This window comes from Ammospiza nelsoni, chromosome 8 (genome assembly GCF_027579445.1).
Source record: "Ammospiza nelsoni isolate bAmmNel1 chromosome 8, bAmmNel1.pri, whole genome shotgun sequence".
Classification (NCBI taxonomy): domain Eukaryota; kingdom Metazoa; phylum Chordata; class Aves; order Passeriformes; family Passerellidae; genus Ammospiza; species Ammospiza nelsoni.
The window spans coordinates 7190274-7207402 of NC_080640.1; the positions used below are offsets into that span (position 1 = coordinate 7190274).

The 17129-nt window shown below is 43.0% G+C and overlaps 1 protein-coding gene across 2 annotated transcripts in view; it reads left to right on the plus strand.

Annotated features, from left to right (window-relative positions):
• The first annotated feature begins 1039 nt into the window (after nt 1-1039).
• The window catches only part of GFRA1 (GDNF family receptor alpha 1), a 139382-nt gene continuing 123292 nt past the window's right edge, over nt 1040-17129 (plus strand). The window contains exons 1-3 of one of the 2 annotated variants that reach the window (XM_059477208.1): nt 1040-1397; nt 2502-2786; nt 4498-4581. In XM_059477208.1, coding sequence (XP_059333191.1) covers nt 1358-1397; nt 2502-2786; nt 4498-4581 — 409 coding nt within the window. In that variant the 5' untranslated portion in view covers nt 1040-1357. The remainder of the gene's footprint in view (nt 1398-2501; nt 2787-4497; nt 4582-17129) is intronic. The other variant, XM_059477210.1, reaches the window with a different exon arrangement.

The following is a 17129-nucleotide window of genomic DNA, read 5'->3' on the forward strand; positions in this document are numbered from 1 at the left end:
TGACAAAACTGCCAAGGAACATATACGCTGACTTCTTTTAAAAATAGAAAAAAATAACCCCAAAACAACTTAACACATTTGATCGCAGCCAGAACATTAAAACACCTGAATCAAATTTTCCACACATGAAAATAAGGAAATCTGGAAGCTGAAGCTATTTTAGGCTAATTGCATTTTGTTGGGTTTCGGGGGAGTGGTACATAGTAGCAACTGCGGGAAAACCACTAAATAGTTCTCTGTTTGAACCATCTGTCACGAATATGGGACATATGTTCGCTTTGTTTATTCAGGAGCCAAGTGGAAGCCGATACACAGCGCTCGGCCCCGGCCGCGGGCCGGAGCGCAGCGCGCACCGCGGGGACGCGGGGCGGGGAAGGACGGGCGGTGCTCCCGCCGCCCCGGGGCCCTGCGGGACGCCCCGGACTTCCCCCGCGGGCGGCGGGGCCGGCAGGGGGAGGCCGCGACCGCCGAGCCCCGCGGACGGAGGGCGGGGAGCGGAGCGGAGCATCCCCGCGGGGCCGCCGCCTCTCCCCGGCTCGCCCGGTGCCGGCGGCGCCCGCTGGGATCCGCTCCCGCCGGGGAGCGCCGGGGCCGAGGGGGAACTCGGCGGAACCGGAGCGGCCGCGCCTCCCGCCCGTCCCAGTTTTCCCTGGCAAAGTTTGGCTGCCGGCAGCGCGGCCACCCCCGCTCCGCCCCGGCGGCGAGCGCTCCGCGCAGCCTGCGCGCCCCGCGCACCGCCCCGGCCCCCGCGTCAATAAAGTTGCGGTCGGGGGGGTGAAAAGGCGAATTGCCCCGGGAGGGGCTGTCAGAGGCGCTGCCAGCGGGGCTGGTAGAGCGGGGCTGGTAGAGCGGGGCTGACGCCGGCGGCTGGCCCCGGCTGCGCGGCCGGGGGCGGGCGGGCGCTGCGGGTCTGGTGTGTGCACCCCCTCCCGCCCCCCGTGCCTCTCGGTCCCTCCCTGGGAACAGGCGCTGCCCACCCAAGGAGGCGACCGGCGCTCCTGCCCCGCCGCCGCTCACTCACACAACACATCACCGACACACACACATAAACCGTGCGTGCGCCTCTCGCTCCCGCACTGGAGTCAGCGCTTGTGCCTGCAGGTTGCTCAGACCTGAAATCTAAGGGAAAAGCTCAGCGTTTGCGTCGCTGCTCCTGCCGCCGGTGGTGGTAGCGGTGAAGAGGAGAGGCGGTTGTGGGGTTTTTTTTGCTTGGTGGCTTTTTTTTTTCCTTCCCCCTTGAATTCAATGGATCTGAACTTGGAGCCTTTAGACCTCGGCGGTATTGGAATATCTACATGCTGATCATCTTTGTTGTGACACATCAAGTCGTTTGGGGAAACCATCCGAAGACAGCAAGATGTTTCTCGTTCTCTTGTACTTCGCTTTGCCCTTAGTGGGTAAGTTGCTGGTGCCTGATTTCGGTCTGCACATCGCTTCATAAAGCAAGGCATAGGGTTTATGGGACCGGGAGCCTGATGCTTGTCAGTCTATTGTTTAGGCAGAACAGTGAAGTTTCCAGTAGTTTTAATGGCTCTGCCTCACATCAGTTAGTCCGGTCTACATAAAATCTCTGTAGGTTACAGACTTCGGTACTTGCCTGTTTAGCCTCTTGTTAAATTGGGTTCTCGCAAGTTACAGGGAAACTTTTCATTTAAATAAAATAAGGCTGCCTGGGGAGGGTGGGGGATGACAAGACCAGCTGAAGGATTACCTCTTCACCTGAACCTGGCAACCTGCCCGACTGGTAGTGCTTTGCAGCCCAAACTGGTTTCCTTTCCACAGGAGAGGTTTGCGTTTCCATCCGCATGTGTCTGAGGGAGCATGACGGGGGCACGATGGAGAGGAGAGAGTTAATGCAATTTGCTTTGTTCTCCTGCAAAAGCATCATACGTGGAGAGAACTGGGGAGGGGGGAGAAGTAACAAATTCTACCTTTATGCATATAGAACAAGCAAAAATGTGCACAGCCTTTAAAAAGTGACTGACGCAAAGACAGGTTAATATCAATCAGTGAGGATACTTATCTCTCTGAGCGGGCTGTTCCTGGATGTAAGTGAAATTACAGCAAAGCTCTTGTGGAAAGTGAGGCTGAATATTTAACCCCTTAGTTAAACCCTGGAATGGAAAGCTGATTTGTTTCACCAAAATGGATCTATGGAATAACAAATGCTTGTTTTATCAAGCACATTAATCCCTCCGGGGTTTCTTTCATTTTTCTGTTTCCTCATACATCAGCCGTTAGGGTTAAAAAATACTGTTTCCTTGGACTCCCCGAAAAGTGGATCTAAGCCCATGGAAACCCTGTGTGCTTTTTCCTAAGGCGTAGCATGGAGCCAGGAGGTTTGCAAGGTGCTGCCCCCGGGGTTGGCCGCATGTGCAGCGTGAGGAGGTGCCCCGTGCCTCCCGAGTGCTGCTCAGGATCTGGGGTTCCGGGCACCCTGCTCCCCCAAAGAGCGCGGGTCGCTTTGTGTCTGCTCTCCATAGATGTACTTTTGTCCGCAGAAGTGAGCGGGCTGCCTGGAGGGGAGCGCCTGGACTGCGTGAAAGCCAGCGATCAGTGTCTGAAGGAGCAGAGCTGTAGTACTAAATTCAGGACACTGAGGCAGTGTGTAGCCGGCAAAGAGAGCAACTTCAGCCGGGCCACGGGCCTGGAGGCCAAGGACGAATGCAGGAGCGCCATGGAAGCTCTCAAGCAGAAATCCCTGTACAACTGCCGCTGCAAGAGGGGCATGAAGAAGGAGAAGAACTGCCTGCGCATTTACTGGAGCATGTACCAGAGCTTGCAGGGTACGTGGCGAACGCAGAGCCCCCAGCGCAGGGTGCGGGTGTGCGGCTGCCCCCGAGGCTCGGCCGGGCTCCGAGCCCGAGGCTCTGGGGCCGTGTCCCCGCGGCTCTGGCCGTGCCCCCGAGGCTCTGGCCGTGCCCCCGAGGCTCTGGCCGTGCCCCCGAAGCTCTGGCCGTGCCCCCGCAGCTCTGGCTGTGCCCCCGAAGCTCTGGCTGTGCCCCCGCGGCTCTGGGGCCGTGCCCGCAGCTCTGACTGTGCCCCCGAGGCTCTGGCCGTGCCCCCGCAGCTCTGACTGTGCCCCCGAGGCTCTGGCCGTGCCCGCAGCTCTGGCTGTGCCCCCGCGGCTCTGGGGCCGTGCCCCCGAAGCTCTGGCCGTGCCCCCGCAGCTCTGGCTGTGCCCCCGAAGCTCTGGCTGTGCCCCCGAGGCTCTGGCCGTGCCCGCAGCTCTGACTGTGCCCCCGAGGCTCTGGCCGTGCCCGCAGCTCTGGCCGTGCCCCCGAGGCTCTGGCCGTGCCCGCAGCTCTGGCTGTGCCCCCGAGGCTCTGGCCGTGCCCCCAGCTCTGGCTGTGCCCCCGAAGCTCTGGCTGTGCCCCCGAGGCTCTGGCCGTGCCCGCAGCTGCCGCCCCTGGAGCCCCGCGCAGCTGCGGCTCCGCTGCCGGGCTGCCAGAGCCACAGCCAGAGCTTCCTCCAGGGACCCAGTGACCTGCCTAAACCGCAGCCAAAGATAGGGGCACGAGCATCACAAAAACAGTCATTTTTGGAGACATTCTCCTAATCATGTTAAAACTCCGTAATTAGGACTCACCTAACAGGACACTGGGACTAGTTTCTTAGCCTTTTTACTGAAAGTTAAATATAATGAGAAGATTGTTTTAAGTGAAAGTTAATGTTTTCCTTTCCTGTATTTACTAGCAGTAGTCCCAGAGGCAGAAAAAGCCCCAAAGTTTATGGTTCCTACAGCATGTAGATGGGCCACTTAGAAGACATACGGCAGTGACTGACTCAGGACTGCTCTGTTACTCATATTCATAAGGCAGATTTCTCTTAGTCTGAGAAATCTGATGTCTCTCAGTCAGGTCTTCATATGAGACACATCATTTTTGGTCCTGTCTTGTTGTGGCCCTGGAGTTGAAGGTGCAATCTCTCACTTCAGTGTGCTCCCCTTTTAACTTTTTTTTTAAGTTGCTTCTGCAAAAAGGGAAAAAATCCCTTTCTGTTAATTTATCCGTATGTTTTAATGAGTCCATATATATTTTTTTGCTGAAGGTAATAACAGACGTTTTCTACATCATAAAAAGTTTCTCTTCAGCAGCATCTTGTCAGCAGTGTTTCGTACCAGAGATGCTAGTTTTTGGCTGTTAGCTGAGCTTCTCTGAAAAAGAGCTCTGCTGTTATGGTGAATGAAGAGGAGCATCCTTGCTACAGCTTCTCTCCTGCTGGCATGAGATGGGACAGTCCCTGTGATGTCACAGGCTGTCTGCAAATTATGACCTTACCCAGGGAGGAGGGAGAGAAGAGCTCAAGTGACAGGGAAAAATAATTAGCTTCTTTCAGGTGTTTTTAGAGGTAATTATTTGAGAAGAAGTAGCCATATAAACTTTTTAAAAGGATTAAAAGGGAGTACTTTTCACTGTTATGGAGTAAACATAAACAAAAAAATCTTATCCTGAATTCATGTGTAAGAAAAACATCCAAATATTTTTTTGTCCTTAGGAAATGACTTGCTTGAAGATTCCCCTTATGAGCCAGTTAACAGCAGACTATCAGACATATTCAGGCTAGCACCAATGGTATCAGGTAAGCAGACTTAAAATTCTTTACTTGACACGTGATTTTGTAATTGAATTATGGAACTTTCAAGCCGTACTCATAAATAAAAAGAAATTATAATGGCTTCCTGGTTTTAGGAAGCTCATGATATAGTTGCACAAAAGAAAAGACTAATTGGTTTTGAAATGAAAGAATGCTTGGCAGGATGGCAATTTGTATTCTTTTTGAGTCATTCTTGACAATAAATGCTAAATTTTCCTGTAGGTGGCAATCTGATTCCCTGCGTTCCTAATTTACAAATCAGTTCCTTTTTGGGAGTTTGGTCAGTGCAAGTTACCTCCTATTGACATTACAGAAGATCAGAAGATAGATCTTTCAAATGCTTGCATAAGGGAATGCTTTATAGTTTCATACAGTTTTTAAAAAAAAGAAAATTCAGAATTAAAGCTTGTCTTCTTTTCTGAAACTGCTGCCTTTTTAAAGAGCCTATTCACAACTTCCTCCTTTTTCTGTTTTTTCTTGTTGCTGTGTGGCTGCCTTTCAGAACTTTTTTGTGCTATTTTGAATATGTTGCATGGGTATTAAACAATGGTGTTGGTTCTTTACCAGCCTAAGCTGTTCTCATGTGAGGTCACATTTACTGAAAACGTGGTTTTTTGGGAGCATTCATTGAGGTTACAGATTGGAATTTCATTTCTTTTTAGGAGCTTCAAAAAGTCTTTTTTGAGGATGCAGTCTGTACTCTGGATTTTTATTTGTTTAGCTCCATAAAACATACCAAATGTGCACAACTCAGTGTATTAAGTTGGATAGTGCTGAAGCTCTGCTTAAATGACATGATATGCATGAGCATTAGGAGATGCCTCTTTAAAAGAAAGGGGGGAAAAAGACCAAAGAGAGTGGCTTGACCAATTTTCAGATGTACTTACACTTTTTAGGACTCAAAGTCCCATTAAAATCCAGGGGTACTTAGGTTGTTAAGTATTTAATGGTACAGATTTTCAAAGGCATATAGACACATAAAATGTAGATAACTGCCCATTGGGATTTTCAAAAAGGACTAAGTGATTTAAATAGGCGTTGGATGCCCAGGCAGTTTTGAAAATTTTAAGTGCTTAATGCATCTATAGGTATCTTAATGCCTTTGAAAATCGTCCCTTTAGTCACTTTTCAATATGTGACTTATCCCATACATCTTTTGATGAAAACATTGTCTTGTCCTGTTTGGTGAGCAAGCCTGTTGGAGAAATGGTAGAGAGCAAAGATAAATGTCTGAAAAATCTTTATTTCTTTTATTTTTTATTACTTAAAACTCCAACTTAATATAAAACCAAGACAAAATCAGTGCAGAGGAGTTCTGGGCTGTTTTCTTAAAGTTTATGATCAGCCTGCCTGGGGCCAGATTCTAACATATCTCAGCAGTTTTGTGATCTCCAGAGGAATATCCTATCTGCATTCTGCCTTTCTGTTTTTTTTTTTTTTTTTTTTAGGTTCCCCATTTACTTGCAGAATAATTACCTTAAAAATGTAATTTTAATGCACCTATTCAGAATAACAAGTAAGATATAGTTGCCTACAGATGATGTCCATCTTATCACAGTTAGAACTCATCCCATGTTTTCAGTGCAACCCAAATTGCTGCTCCCTTGGTCGAAAATTTCAGGTATACAAGGATGGCAGGCCTAGAATTCATAGTGAGGAACAAACAAAAGTTGTCATCTAGAGTAAAAACACCAGTATTTGAAAGTATTGTCAGCTGAAAGAAAAAGATTAGCAAAAGCATTTTTCTCATTGTCATGGTTACTATTGCATTACATTCTTTAAAACTCCTTAGCCTTACAGGTTTTTTGCAGAGCTCTGCAAATACAGCAGAACTTCATAAAATTTGATTAAAACAAACAAAACAATCCCTGTACAAGTAGTGTTGGCAGGGGTTTCATAACTGGTGTTCTGCTAATGTGGTCATTGTGTTTATAGATGTTGCTGCAGTGTTCACTCCCATTAGTTTTGTGTAATTAAAAGCAGCAATTAACTCTTTCATACCACAAAACCCATTCTGTGGTCCTGTATTACTTGGACTTATATCAAAGGTATTGTCTTTGCCACCTTTTGTATTTATTTTTGTGGTAGTGTAGAAAATCATAGTAGTTTTCTTTCGTGCTATGTAAAAGGGGAAATCATTGGCTGAGATGACTGTTTTGTGTCAGATATGTACACTTTTGTAGTGTACATAAGCCTAAAAAATGAAGGATAATTTTTAAAACCAGTTAAAGTTGATGTAATTCTCTTCTGATGTTCAAAATTGCTTTCCCTACGGAGACAGGACACCACATTCTCTTCAATTCAAGCATCAATATGTTGATTTAGGAGAAAAATCAGGAATATATGGCTAAACCTGTTACTAAAATTGAGTCTTCCTAGTTGAAAGACTGGGCTGTCTTGTTTTTTTGTTTTGGGCATATCTAGGTTTGAATGTTTTTTTAACTACCATGTCAGATGTGGTGGTTCTGCCTCAAGGGTGTGAATTTCTTCCTGTTAAGCAGCTCTTGAAATTGCTGAAGACTTGTGTGTTAGTTTTGGAGGGTAACAGATTTGGGTTAGCTATTATGATGTAAAGATTTTGCTTAAACAGACATTTTTGCTTGAACCTTTGCAACTTTTGAGAGGTGAAAACATTTTAAGGCCATTGACTTCTGTCACAACTACAGTAAATGCAAAATCTGTTGATTGGATTTCAGAATTGAGTTTCACACTACATTAAGGGGTGATGCTTGAATTAGTAACTTCTTAAAGCTGTCTGTGGCTTTTTACTACCTGGAGAACATTTTGCCTCTTAAATTTGAATTGCAGTTGACATTGAGCTTTGCCACTGGAAGAGATGTTATTATTTTGGTATTAGGTGATACAGTATAGTGGTCAGCTCAGGCACCTTGTAAGAAAATATCTTGCATAAAAAATGTAGCTGTACATATCTGCAGAAATATTTAACAAAGTAATGTTTCTGAAATGTCTCATTCACTTCAACAGAAAAGGGAGAGCCACTCCATCTGAATAAAATGCCTTAAGCCATGTCTGTGAAGTGGTGTAAATAGAATTCTCAGTGTTAAAAAGAGTTGGCTATTTAGATCAATGCATTTAGGGTGACAAAATCCTCTCCTCCCATGGATTCACTTCTGAGTTGCCCAGTTGTTCATAGGCTTATTATCCCATTGTTCAGCTTTGTGAATCTTCTTTCTTTTACATCCATTATGTTTAGAAATAATCTTAAAAGAACAGGCTGCATGAATCAGAACATTTGTTAGAACACAGAGTGTTTGCTGTTAATCTGTGGAGAATTGGTTGGTTACATGCTGCTAGTTAGGCCTTGTTTCTACTTGCTAAAGCACAGGACTGGTAGAAATTAATTATTTTGCCACTATTCTTAGTGTAGTAAACTGGTTTTGCAAAGTTCCTTTTGCGTCATTAGCAGATCAGAGAAAGAAAATGACATACCATCAGATGAGCCAAAGGGAGTGTTCTGGTTCTGCTGTTCTCATGAGAGGCTGTCTGATCTAAAAAATTTGGGAATCTTTTGCTGTAGAAGATGTGGAAGCTCATATTTAGAAAAGGGTGTATTTTGTGTTTGTTATAGTAAACTTCTAAATTAAAACCAAGAATTCAGTAGGTAGCACAGCATGTTGGGCTTCTTCCTGGAGTGTATCGTTCCCTGTTAGAGCTCAGCACAGGAAGGTACCAGCTTTGGTTTGCCCACTGAATAAGCTGTAAGTGCAGACAGGAGCAGTTATGGTCAGTAAGGTGGCTTTTTATTGTGTGGAAAAAGTTGAGACTATACAGTCAGCAGTGCTGGGATCCCAGGAGTGAGTGTGTGTGTGCTGGTGGCTGTGGGATGCACAAGGATGGCTCTGGGTCTCCCTCTAGCATCTCTGCCTTGCTCAGGAGACTAGGTTTTGATCAATGGTTTACCTAACTTCCTTTGAGTTTTTCAAAGTCTTTTAGGCATCTTGTATAATTTATTCACAAATCACTAAGTCGATTGTGGGGAAAGAATGAATCCAGTGTGCAAAACACCTTACTGAGGATGGGACAGACTTTTCCCTCTCCCCAGCATAAAACCTGCTCTGAGTATTAATGGCACCTATTTGCCCCCTCCCCATTATATTTTTCTTCTCAGGGCTGGGGTAGGGACATCACTGACAATGAACTGCTGGGTGTTTCCTTGGAAAAGTGTCCATCAGCAGAGGTGGAGGAGGAATGTTGGGGCTTTTCAATCTGAATCCCCACAATGCAGAGAAATAGAGTTTCCTTCTCTGTGTGCTTCTCCTTGTATCTTCTGCTCCTGCTATTCTGTTGAATTAGAGCAAGCTGTGTCATAGTGAATTTATATCCCCAAAACTTTCATTACCCCCCAAAATTCTTTTAATCAAGAATGGAGGGTTTCCCTGTTCATTTTTGGAATTCTTGATCTGATGTGAGAGCTGTGTTCTGGGTAACAAGTCCCTGACACTTTAATTATTATTTACTTCTTTTATTCCTACCTGGTAAATGACTTTTCATTTGTAGAATCCATGTATGGCCTTTTTTATATTGTTTATCAAAAAGATAAGTTAGAATCTCTCTGCTAGCCAAGAGATTCACTGCTTTTTCCTTTTGGGGTTTGTACCATGTGAATTAGTGGCTTTTCCCATGAATTAATACTGTATGACATCTCCAATTCCTGTTGCCTGAGGCCTCTAATCCTGTTTCTGTTCCTAAATCTGCATGCATTTCAAATGCCACGTATTTTTCTAATTTAACACTATGTCTTTTTATGAAATTTCTGTAAGATTATAGGAGCTGCCACTTTTCTACAAAGGCAGTTCTAAAATATTTTTAATTTAAAAATATATTTTAAAATGTTGATTTCTGTTGACTCTCTGCGATGCTTTTATTAGCTCTTACCCCCCATGTCATTACTGCTGAGTTTAAAAAGTTGAGTTACCTCATGTTAGTTACCTTGTGCATACACTCGAGTTCACAAACAATAAACCAGATCATGTTAGGCTAATAGGAGTCCTGCAATCTGATTCTGTTCCCACTGAACTAAGCATAACATATCAAAATTTTATTTCATTATGATGCATTCTGTTTCCTGTTGTATTTTTTTTGGCTTAGTTCTGATTTTCTGATACGAGGTCAAGCTCTCTGATAATAGAAAAGTAAAAACTTCTTATATTTAGCCTACGTTGTTACACACATAACTGTATTTTAAAATAATAGCCCTTGAACCAATATTTAATGCTGGTTTTACACAAAACCAGTCTGTCTGTTTTTCCTCAGTGAGAATTTGGGCCTGTTACAAGAAGACAAACTAACAGACAAACCAGGCACCTATTTTAGCTGTGTTTAAGAGAATGAAAATAGTTTGACAAAAATAAATCTAAGCATGTACAATGTTTGTGTTGTTTGACATTTCTGAGTGCAGATTTTCTTTGCAGAGGCAACTAGGCTGAGTTCCAGGCAGATAACAAGTTATCAGGGTGCATAGATACCAGTTCCTGATTTCCACTTCTGCATTTTTATAATCAGATTGGACTTCACACAAAAGAAAATCACTTTGGTGACTGCTGGCTTGCAGAAACTCTTTGAATATCCTGTTTTCTGCATTTCTTGAAGCTAGATTTGATTATGAGAGGGGAATCAAGTACCTTGCTGAAGTAACTGATTGGCTGGCCTATAAAGGCAGTGCCTTCACTCTTTACCTTCAGCAGGCCTTGAAAATAGGAATATGTAAATACTCTCAGTTCCTTGGTCAGATTATTGGAACCTTTTTGCTAATTTCTTTGAAGAGCTGTAAAACAGAAGATAAGGTCTTGGTTCCTCAAGTGTTTAAAATGCACAGCTTTGAGCAAATGTATTGTTTCTGCTTGTCCTGTTAGTCTAGACAGGCTTTGTCAACCTGTTTTAACATGGGATACAAGATGAAATCCATTCCATGGAAGGAGGAAATACCTGATTGAGCACAAAGCATTTATGCATGAATATTCTGCCTCTCCTTTAATGCCAGGAGTAGTAAGGGAATAGTTAGGAGTCTTGAAGGAAACTCAGTGTTGGGCAGTATTTTCCTGAGGCCTCAAAGGGAAGTGTTTGGGTATAGCTGGTTGAACAAGCATGACTGTGTGTTCATAAAGTACCTACCTGATTACCAACTATATATAATGTATGCAGTAAATCACATCTTTTCTAGAGTAACATCCTTGGAGAATGGAACTGCCATCCCTTAATCTGCATCTTTGCAGGAAAGCCTCACTTATGGTGTGGTGGGTCAGACATTAAATGAACATATATGTAGATATATTTTTTGGCAGCAAACTGTGTATTCTTGCTGCCCAAGAACAGGCCAGCTTTCTGGTTCACTTAAGTGGCACTTGAGTTTCTCTGAAAGAGGAGCAAAGGGCAGAGGAGCTGCCAGTGGTGTTGGTGTGATTATGAGATCAGGTTGCTGAGGAGGGAAGCAGAATGAGGTTATATCTGTTGAGAGAGGCAGCAGCACTCCAGGGTTGCAGTGAGCAGGAGCAGGCAGGGGCTGCTGAGCACCTCAGACACACAGAGTTGGCTGGGTTCCCTGTTCTGTCAGGTGTCTGCAGACTGCTGTGTCTCAGGGTGAGGGGTGGCACACACTGAGCCTGCTGATGGAGCAGCTGCATGGTGAGAGTGAGCAGAAGCTGCTTGGTTCATGTGGTGACCCCACTGCTGTCACTGGTTCAGTGATAAAGGTGGTGTGAGGGTGGAAGAGAGGGCTGCACTGAGTGGGCAGATTTCTATGGCAGCCTTCCTTGCAGGGCTTCCAAAATGCCTTGTGTGAAAGCAGTTTTCCCTGGTGAAACCAAAAGAACAGCATCCTGCAGCTTTCTGTCTCTTGATGGCACAGCAAGGTGCAGTTTATGGCAGGTGTTCTGCACGCTGGCTCTTTACGTTTGAAGATATTTTTAAACTTTTTTTTTTAATAACCCTATTTGTATTGGACTCTCAGAGATATCTTTGACAATCTTGGAGAAGTCAATGCCTTCTGTCAGGAGTTGACAGTATGTTAAAAATGCTAAGAGTGAAATGCTTGTGTGTGATGAAATAATGATTTCTGGATTGCAAGGCAGATACTTATTTATGATAAGTATCTAACATTTTTTATTTTAACTTGCACATTATATTGTTTTAACCTTAGAAAGGAATGTGTTTACAGCTTTGATTTTTAGAAATGTGACTGGTTTTGTTCATGAAATGTAATTCTGTAATTTATGTTATTTTTGGTATTATTTTTATATTCTTGCATTTTCCATGGATGAAACTAAGGCAGCAATAATGCTGTCAGTATAGTTACAGCATTACCACAATTAAGTTATTTTTGGAACTGTTCTTTAGTTGCTGCGATGCTTTGACAATTTTTCCAAGTGTCAGGCTATTGTCCTGTACAATCTGCACTCAGCTTGAAATTTAACATGAGAGAGGCATGACACAAAGTGTAATGGCATAGAGATAGCTCTTGCTGCATAGAAATTTGCAGAAATGATAGGTTGTAAAGAGACTTGAAGGTATCAAACAATTTGAATAGAAGCCCATAAATAAAGATGAATTTCTGCATTCAGTGGTTATATGATTTTATCACTTTCTGATGTCCATAAAATGCATCTTCCCATTAGCATTTTGTCATGCAGCTGATGAGGTTCAGAAGTGTTAAAAACTTCCATGCTCTTCCTTCTAAATGCTGCACCCTAAATTCAGTACTAAACCCAGAAATGGCTGTTTCCTTGTTCTTTCTCTGCTGGAGACAGCACAAGGATTCTTCCTGCTCCCCAGCCCCACAGCCTCCATCCCAGTGCAGGTGTTTCTTGGGTTTAGCCCCGGCTCATGTTAAGCGCTGCTGCTGCCCTGAGCTGAGAGCCCCAGCTCTCTCCTGCCTGGACGTACCTTTTCCATGCACTGCCTTCCCTTCTTGGATTGTGGGCTTTCCTCTCTCTTTGTAACTCCCCCACCCAATCCCCTCCAGCTGCAGGGCTCCAGGGGTTTCTTTCTCTGTTACTGCAGCTCTGCTTTCCACTTTGCTGCCCCTCAGCAATCTGGCTGCGCTTTCCCCATCCCTTTTGGGACATGGTTGTCCCCAAGCAAGCTTGTTCCTCTGTCCCTCCCCTGGTCCTCAGCTCTGTCCCACGTCTCTGCCCTGCAGGGCAGCAGCTGCCTGGGTGTTTCACCTGTGCTGGAGGACTCTGGGTCCCCACTCCCTCTTGGGATGGCTCAGAGCCAGAGCCATGCCTGCCTTATCAGGTCTACTCAGGTCTAAAAATTGGTTGTTTTTTTCATAACATTTGTAAGAACTTCATATTCATTGCTCTGTCAGATTTGTTCAAGTATGTTCTATGGGTTAAGAAATCGCTGGGAGCTGCAAGGTGTAAAGAAGATAGAGACTGGTATTTAATTTACTTAGATTTCCTTGAAAAAATATGATTAAAAAAAGCAAATACAGCTCCTGTCATATCTCTAAGCATTGGGCTGTGACATATCTTATCTTATTCTGGTCTCATAAAATATCTAGTGTGTCATGCAAGTAATATAAATAAACATGCAGTGGACTTGAAACATACAGGCAATTAAGTGCAGTTGATGGCTGGCAGTTGTGTGAGATAATTGAGCATCTCAGGATTCTCTGAATGGGAAATAACTCATCATTTAGGTTAGCTGGCATCCAGATTATTTATTCAGATTTAGAAATGAAGCAGGAAAGAAAGGAGCCATCCAAAAGCTGTTATATATGAACACATGCATTGCATTTGACTGTTTGGATGATACCACATTGTGTTTACAAATGACTCTGCACTTTGTAGAGTCATCTTCTTTTCCAGATGGAATATTTTTAGGATTAATGATTAAGTTTTGCTGATGTTTGTTGTCACAAGGCCATAAACAAAGTTAAGTAAGACAACACTAGCATTTGGTAGTAGCTCCAAAGAATTCTTGCCTCTTGCAAATAGAGTGGAATGTATTCTCCACAGCAGTGGCTTTGCATTAATGAATGCTTAAGCAGCAGATTAAAATTTCTGTATAAAAAAATAGGTTAGGATTATATAATAACATAAGTCTGGGATATTAATAACAGTAAAGATGATTTTATTGAGCAGATTAGGTGCAATTAAATCTCAACTACAGAATATTTAAATACAATACCAGATCAAAACTCAGTCCCTGCAGCTTTACTTGCTTTCCTTCACACCTACAGGATCAGCACCTGACAGCAAAGTAAATTATAATTTTTATTGTTGTTCATTTTCTATTGCCACGGGAATGTACATCATGTTATCCATTAGGCCCTAGACAGACATGTCTTTTCTCCACATACACAGTTATGAAACAAGACATGATTGAAGACAGCAAGGTGTCAGCTGTATTTGAAATTCTATTAGAAATTGATGAATTTGCTTGTCAGATTTCTTTAAAGGATTGCATGGGTAAGAACTGCCTATAGTGTTCTCATAAAAAAAAAGTCATGAAAATTACAGCTTTAAAATCAACCCATATAGACTGAGAAATGGTGTCAGTTCTTTCTCTCGTAAGCTATTACTTAATTTTAGTCTCCTAAACAGTGAAATAGAGACACAAACTTGCAGTGGTTGATAACACTCATGACCTGATGAAGTAAACTGATTTGATCCTCTGAGAGGTCAAACTGTGTGTGTTTCTAAGCAAACATTCCCCAAGGCTGCTGATGTGTGAGATGTCTCTACCCCTTGCCAAACATCCCACCTTTGCAAGAGAAAATTAAAGAAGACTTGCAAAGAAATGTGGTGTGTTAGTGTATAAATCTTGTCTATAAATTGCTGTGAGAATTGTTGAACACAGTGTTTGATGATGTGTTTGGGTGGTTTTTTTAATTTTTGCACATTTTAAAAATACCTAGACAGCTCTTTTTGGGTTGGGTAGAAAGTAAATTTATTAACTCTAGCTGTGTTAATGTTTAGAGAGAAAGACGTACAGTGTTTTTGAATTTGATAAATAAGGAGCTATTTGAATCTGACTTGAGGCTGCACTTAGTTTTTTAATACATTTCTGCTGTATAACTAAAAATATCTTATCTGCATGCCCTTGACCTTTCTCTGAGAGCTGTGAGAAGATTCAAAAGCATAAATGAGAATAAATTTAGTATTTTCCTATTTGAAGAAAAACAGTGCCACATGCCTTAGCTCTCTGCAAACGGGGCTTGTCAGTCCTGCATGGCCAGTGTGGCAGAGCAGGGAGCCCTGGAAAAGGAAAGCAGTTCATTTTCCATTCCTTGCTCAGTTCTCCTCCTCGCAGGAGGTGCCAATTACAAAAAGGATTTCTGTAGCTTTGTTCTCTCTCCCTGAACGTTGCCCTTCCTCCCCAGCTTGTTGTGTGTAGCTCCCCATGCAGCTGTGAAAGTCCTCTCAAGTAATTTCCCTCTGTGTTTGAGCTGGTGACTCAGAGGTGAGGCTGTCAATATATTAAAGACATCCTTAATGGCATAACTACAAACAGTGAATAACTTGAGCTTAATGTTTTTATTTATTTATTGAAAACGTGTTGGCATTTGAGTATCCCAGATGTCACAGGGGTATTTCTGGAGGCAGGTGGCTTGTTGTGACACCACTGCAGGCAGCCACTCTGCCCTGCTCTTACCTGCTGTAAATCACTCACTTAGCAGGGCACAGAATGGGTGCACTTGTGGAGCTGTCATTTCTTGTGGGCTTAGGTACTGCATTGCTGGGCAGTAATTACACACTCTGATAGTAGCTTTCATTTATGCTAATTGCAAGTAAGCTTATAAACCCCTCAGATTATTAAAAAGAGATCTATCTCCTTCCTGTGGCGTTAAGTCAAGGATTTAAATGTTGCAAACTTTTGGTCCTGCTTTAAGGAGGAAAATGTCACCATAAGAATCTTCTCGATATTAACACTTTGTCAGGCTAAGAAAACAGGAAACCTGATGCTGTTTTGCCTTTCAAAGTTGTGTTTGTAGCATTGCAACTGTATATACTGATTTTAATAATTATTTTTTGTAACTCAGTGTTTTAAATACGTATTTAATCCTACATAGACATAATAAAATTAAAATCATGCTTAAAAGGTAATCAATAAGTGACTATAGCTAGGATACTAATAGGAGGCAGGAGTAATTGATCTCAAATGTTTTCTCTAGAGCTGTTTCTAGTAAGATCTTCGGAAAAAAAAACCATCACTGATTTCTGTAATTCGGGCAGTATGCAATATCTGTTGTAGACTGTGAGGAGAAATGTAATTTACAAGTTACAGAATTAATTATTCCGTTGTAAAAAGAATAATGTAGAGCCAACAGTTAGCTCCCCTTGAGCAGTGATGCCTGCTAATTGAAGGACTGCATTGTAAGAGTCAATACTCAGGCTTGTAGTGTACTCAAAGTGTCTCGTTCCTGTCTTCAGCCAGCCTGAGAAATGCAGTAAGTAATTCTGGAGCTGTGGTGAGCAGAGCTGCTGCCCACTGCAGCTGTCAGAATGGGAGATGGGCAAAGTGCTTGCAGCAGATAGATGGCTCCTCTGTCTCCTGAGCAGGTTGTTCTTCTTCTGTGGAAAAGTGTTGCCAATAGATTAGGGTGACAATTCATAATGTTCCTGAGCACAAATGCTCCGTGTTGAACAAGATCACACTGTCAAGGAGCGTGTCAGAGAGAATTAAGGTTTAGAACTTATCCTTCCTCGCGCCTTTCAGAATTTTGAAGGTCTTTCTAATATTTGAAAAATGTTCAAACTCAGAAAACGTTGGTACTTCAGAGTATTACTTTACAAATCAGCTTTTCCCCAGATTGTAGCTGAGTGCAGTGGTCTAATTCTTGGTAATGACTTTCTGTTGTGTGAAATGATCCAATTGCAGCCAAGTATTTTAATAAAATTCTAGAAATTACTGTGCATATTTTGAATGATTTATTATACGACAACAGGAAAGCTAGAAAGGGTTTTTTTTAATGGTGTTAACTTCTCAGACATGTACTATTAAGGTGTAATAAATGTATTATTTTGTTGATTTTTAAAGAGTGGTAAAAGTATTAAAATACATCTCTAAATCACTCTACAGCTGCTTTCAGAGACAAGGTTTTGGCTAGCTGCCCAAAGTGCTGAACAAAGTGGTATTTGGGAGGAAGAAAAGGTTTCTTTAAAGTATTTTTACCACTGGGGGACTCCTGCTGTTCACATTTCTGTATGGTTTGAAGCATCCCTGATCTGTCTGAAATGATTGAGTTCACCTGAAAGGTGTGTAGGGGGCTGTGCTGGTATTTGCTGTGGAAGACCATGCTCATTTTAATTGTCAAAGGAAGTGTTTGTCCATTTCACATTATATACCCAGGTTGTTTCTCTTTGCACCCAGCAGCAGCTTGAGAAGCTGTGAGGTTTGCAGAGAATGTGGCTGAGTTCATTCTCTGGACTGTTCATCCTTAGTTGTTTTAAGACTTGAGTGAGTAGGTGCTGACAGGACTCCAGTTTTTTTCATATTAAATGTAAAAGCAGAGCTAATGTATATTTGGCAGACACAAGAACTTTGAGGTCAGCGAGTTAAAGCTTTAG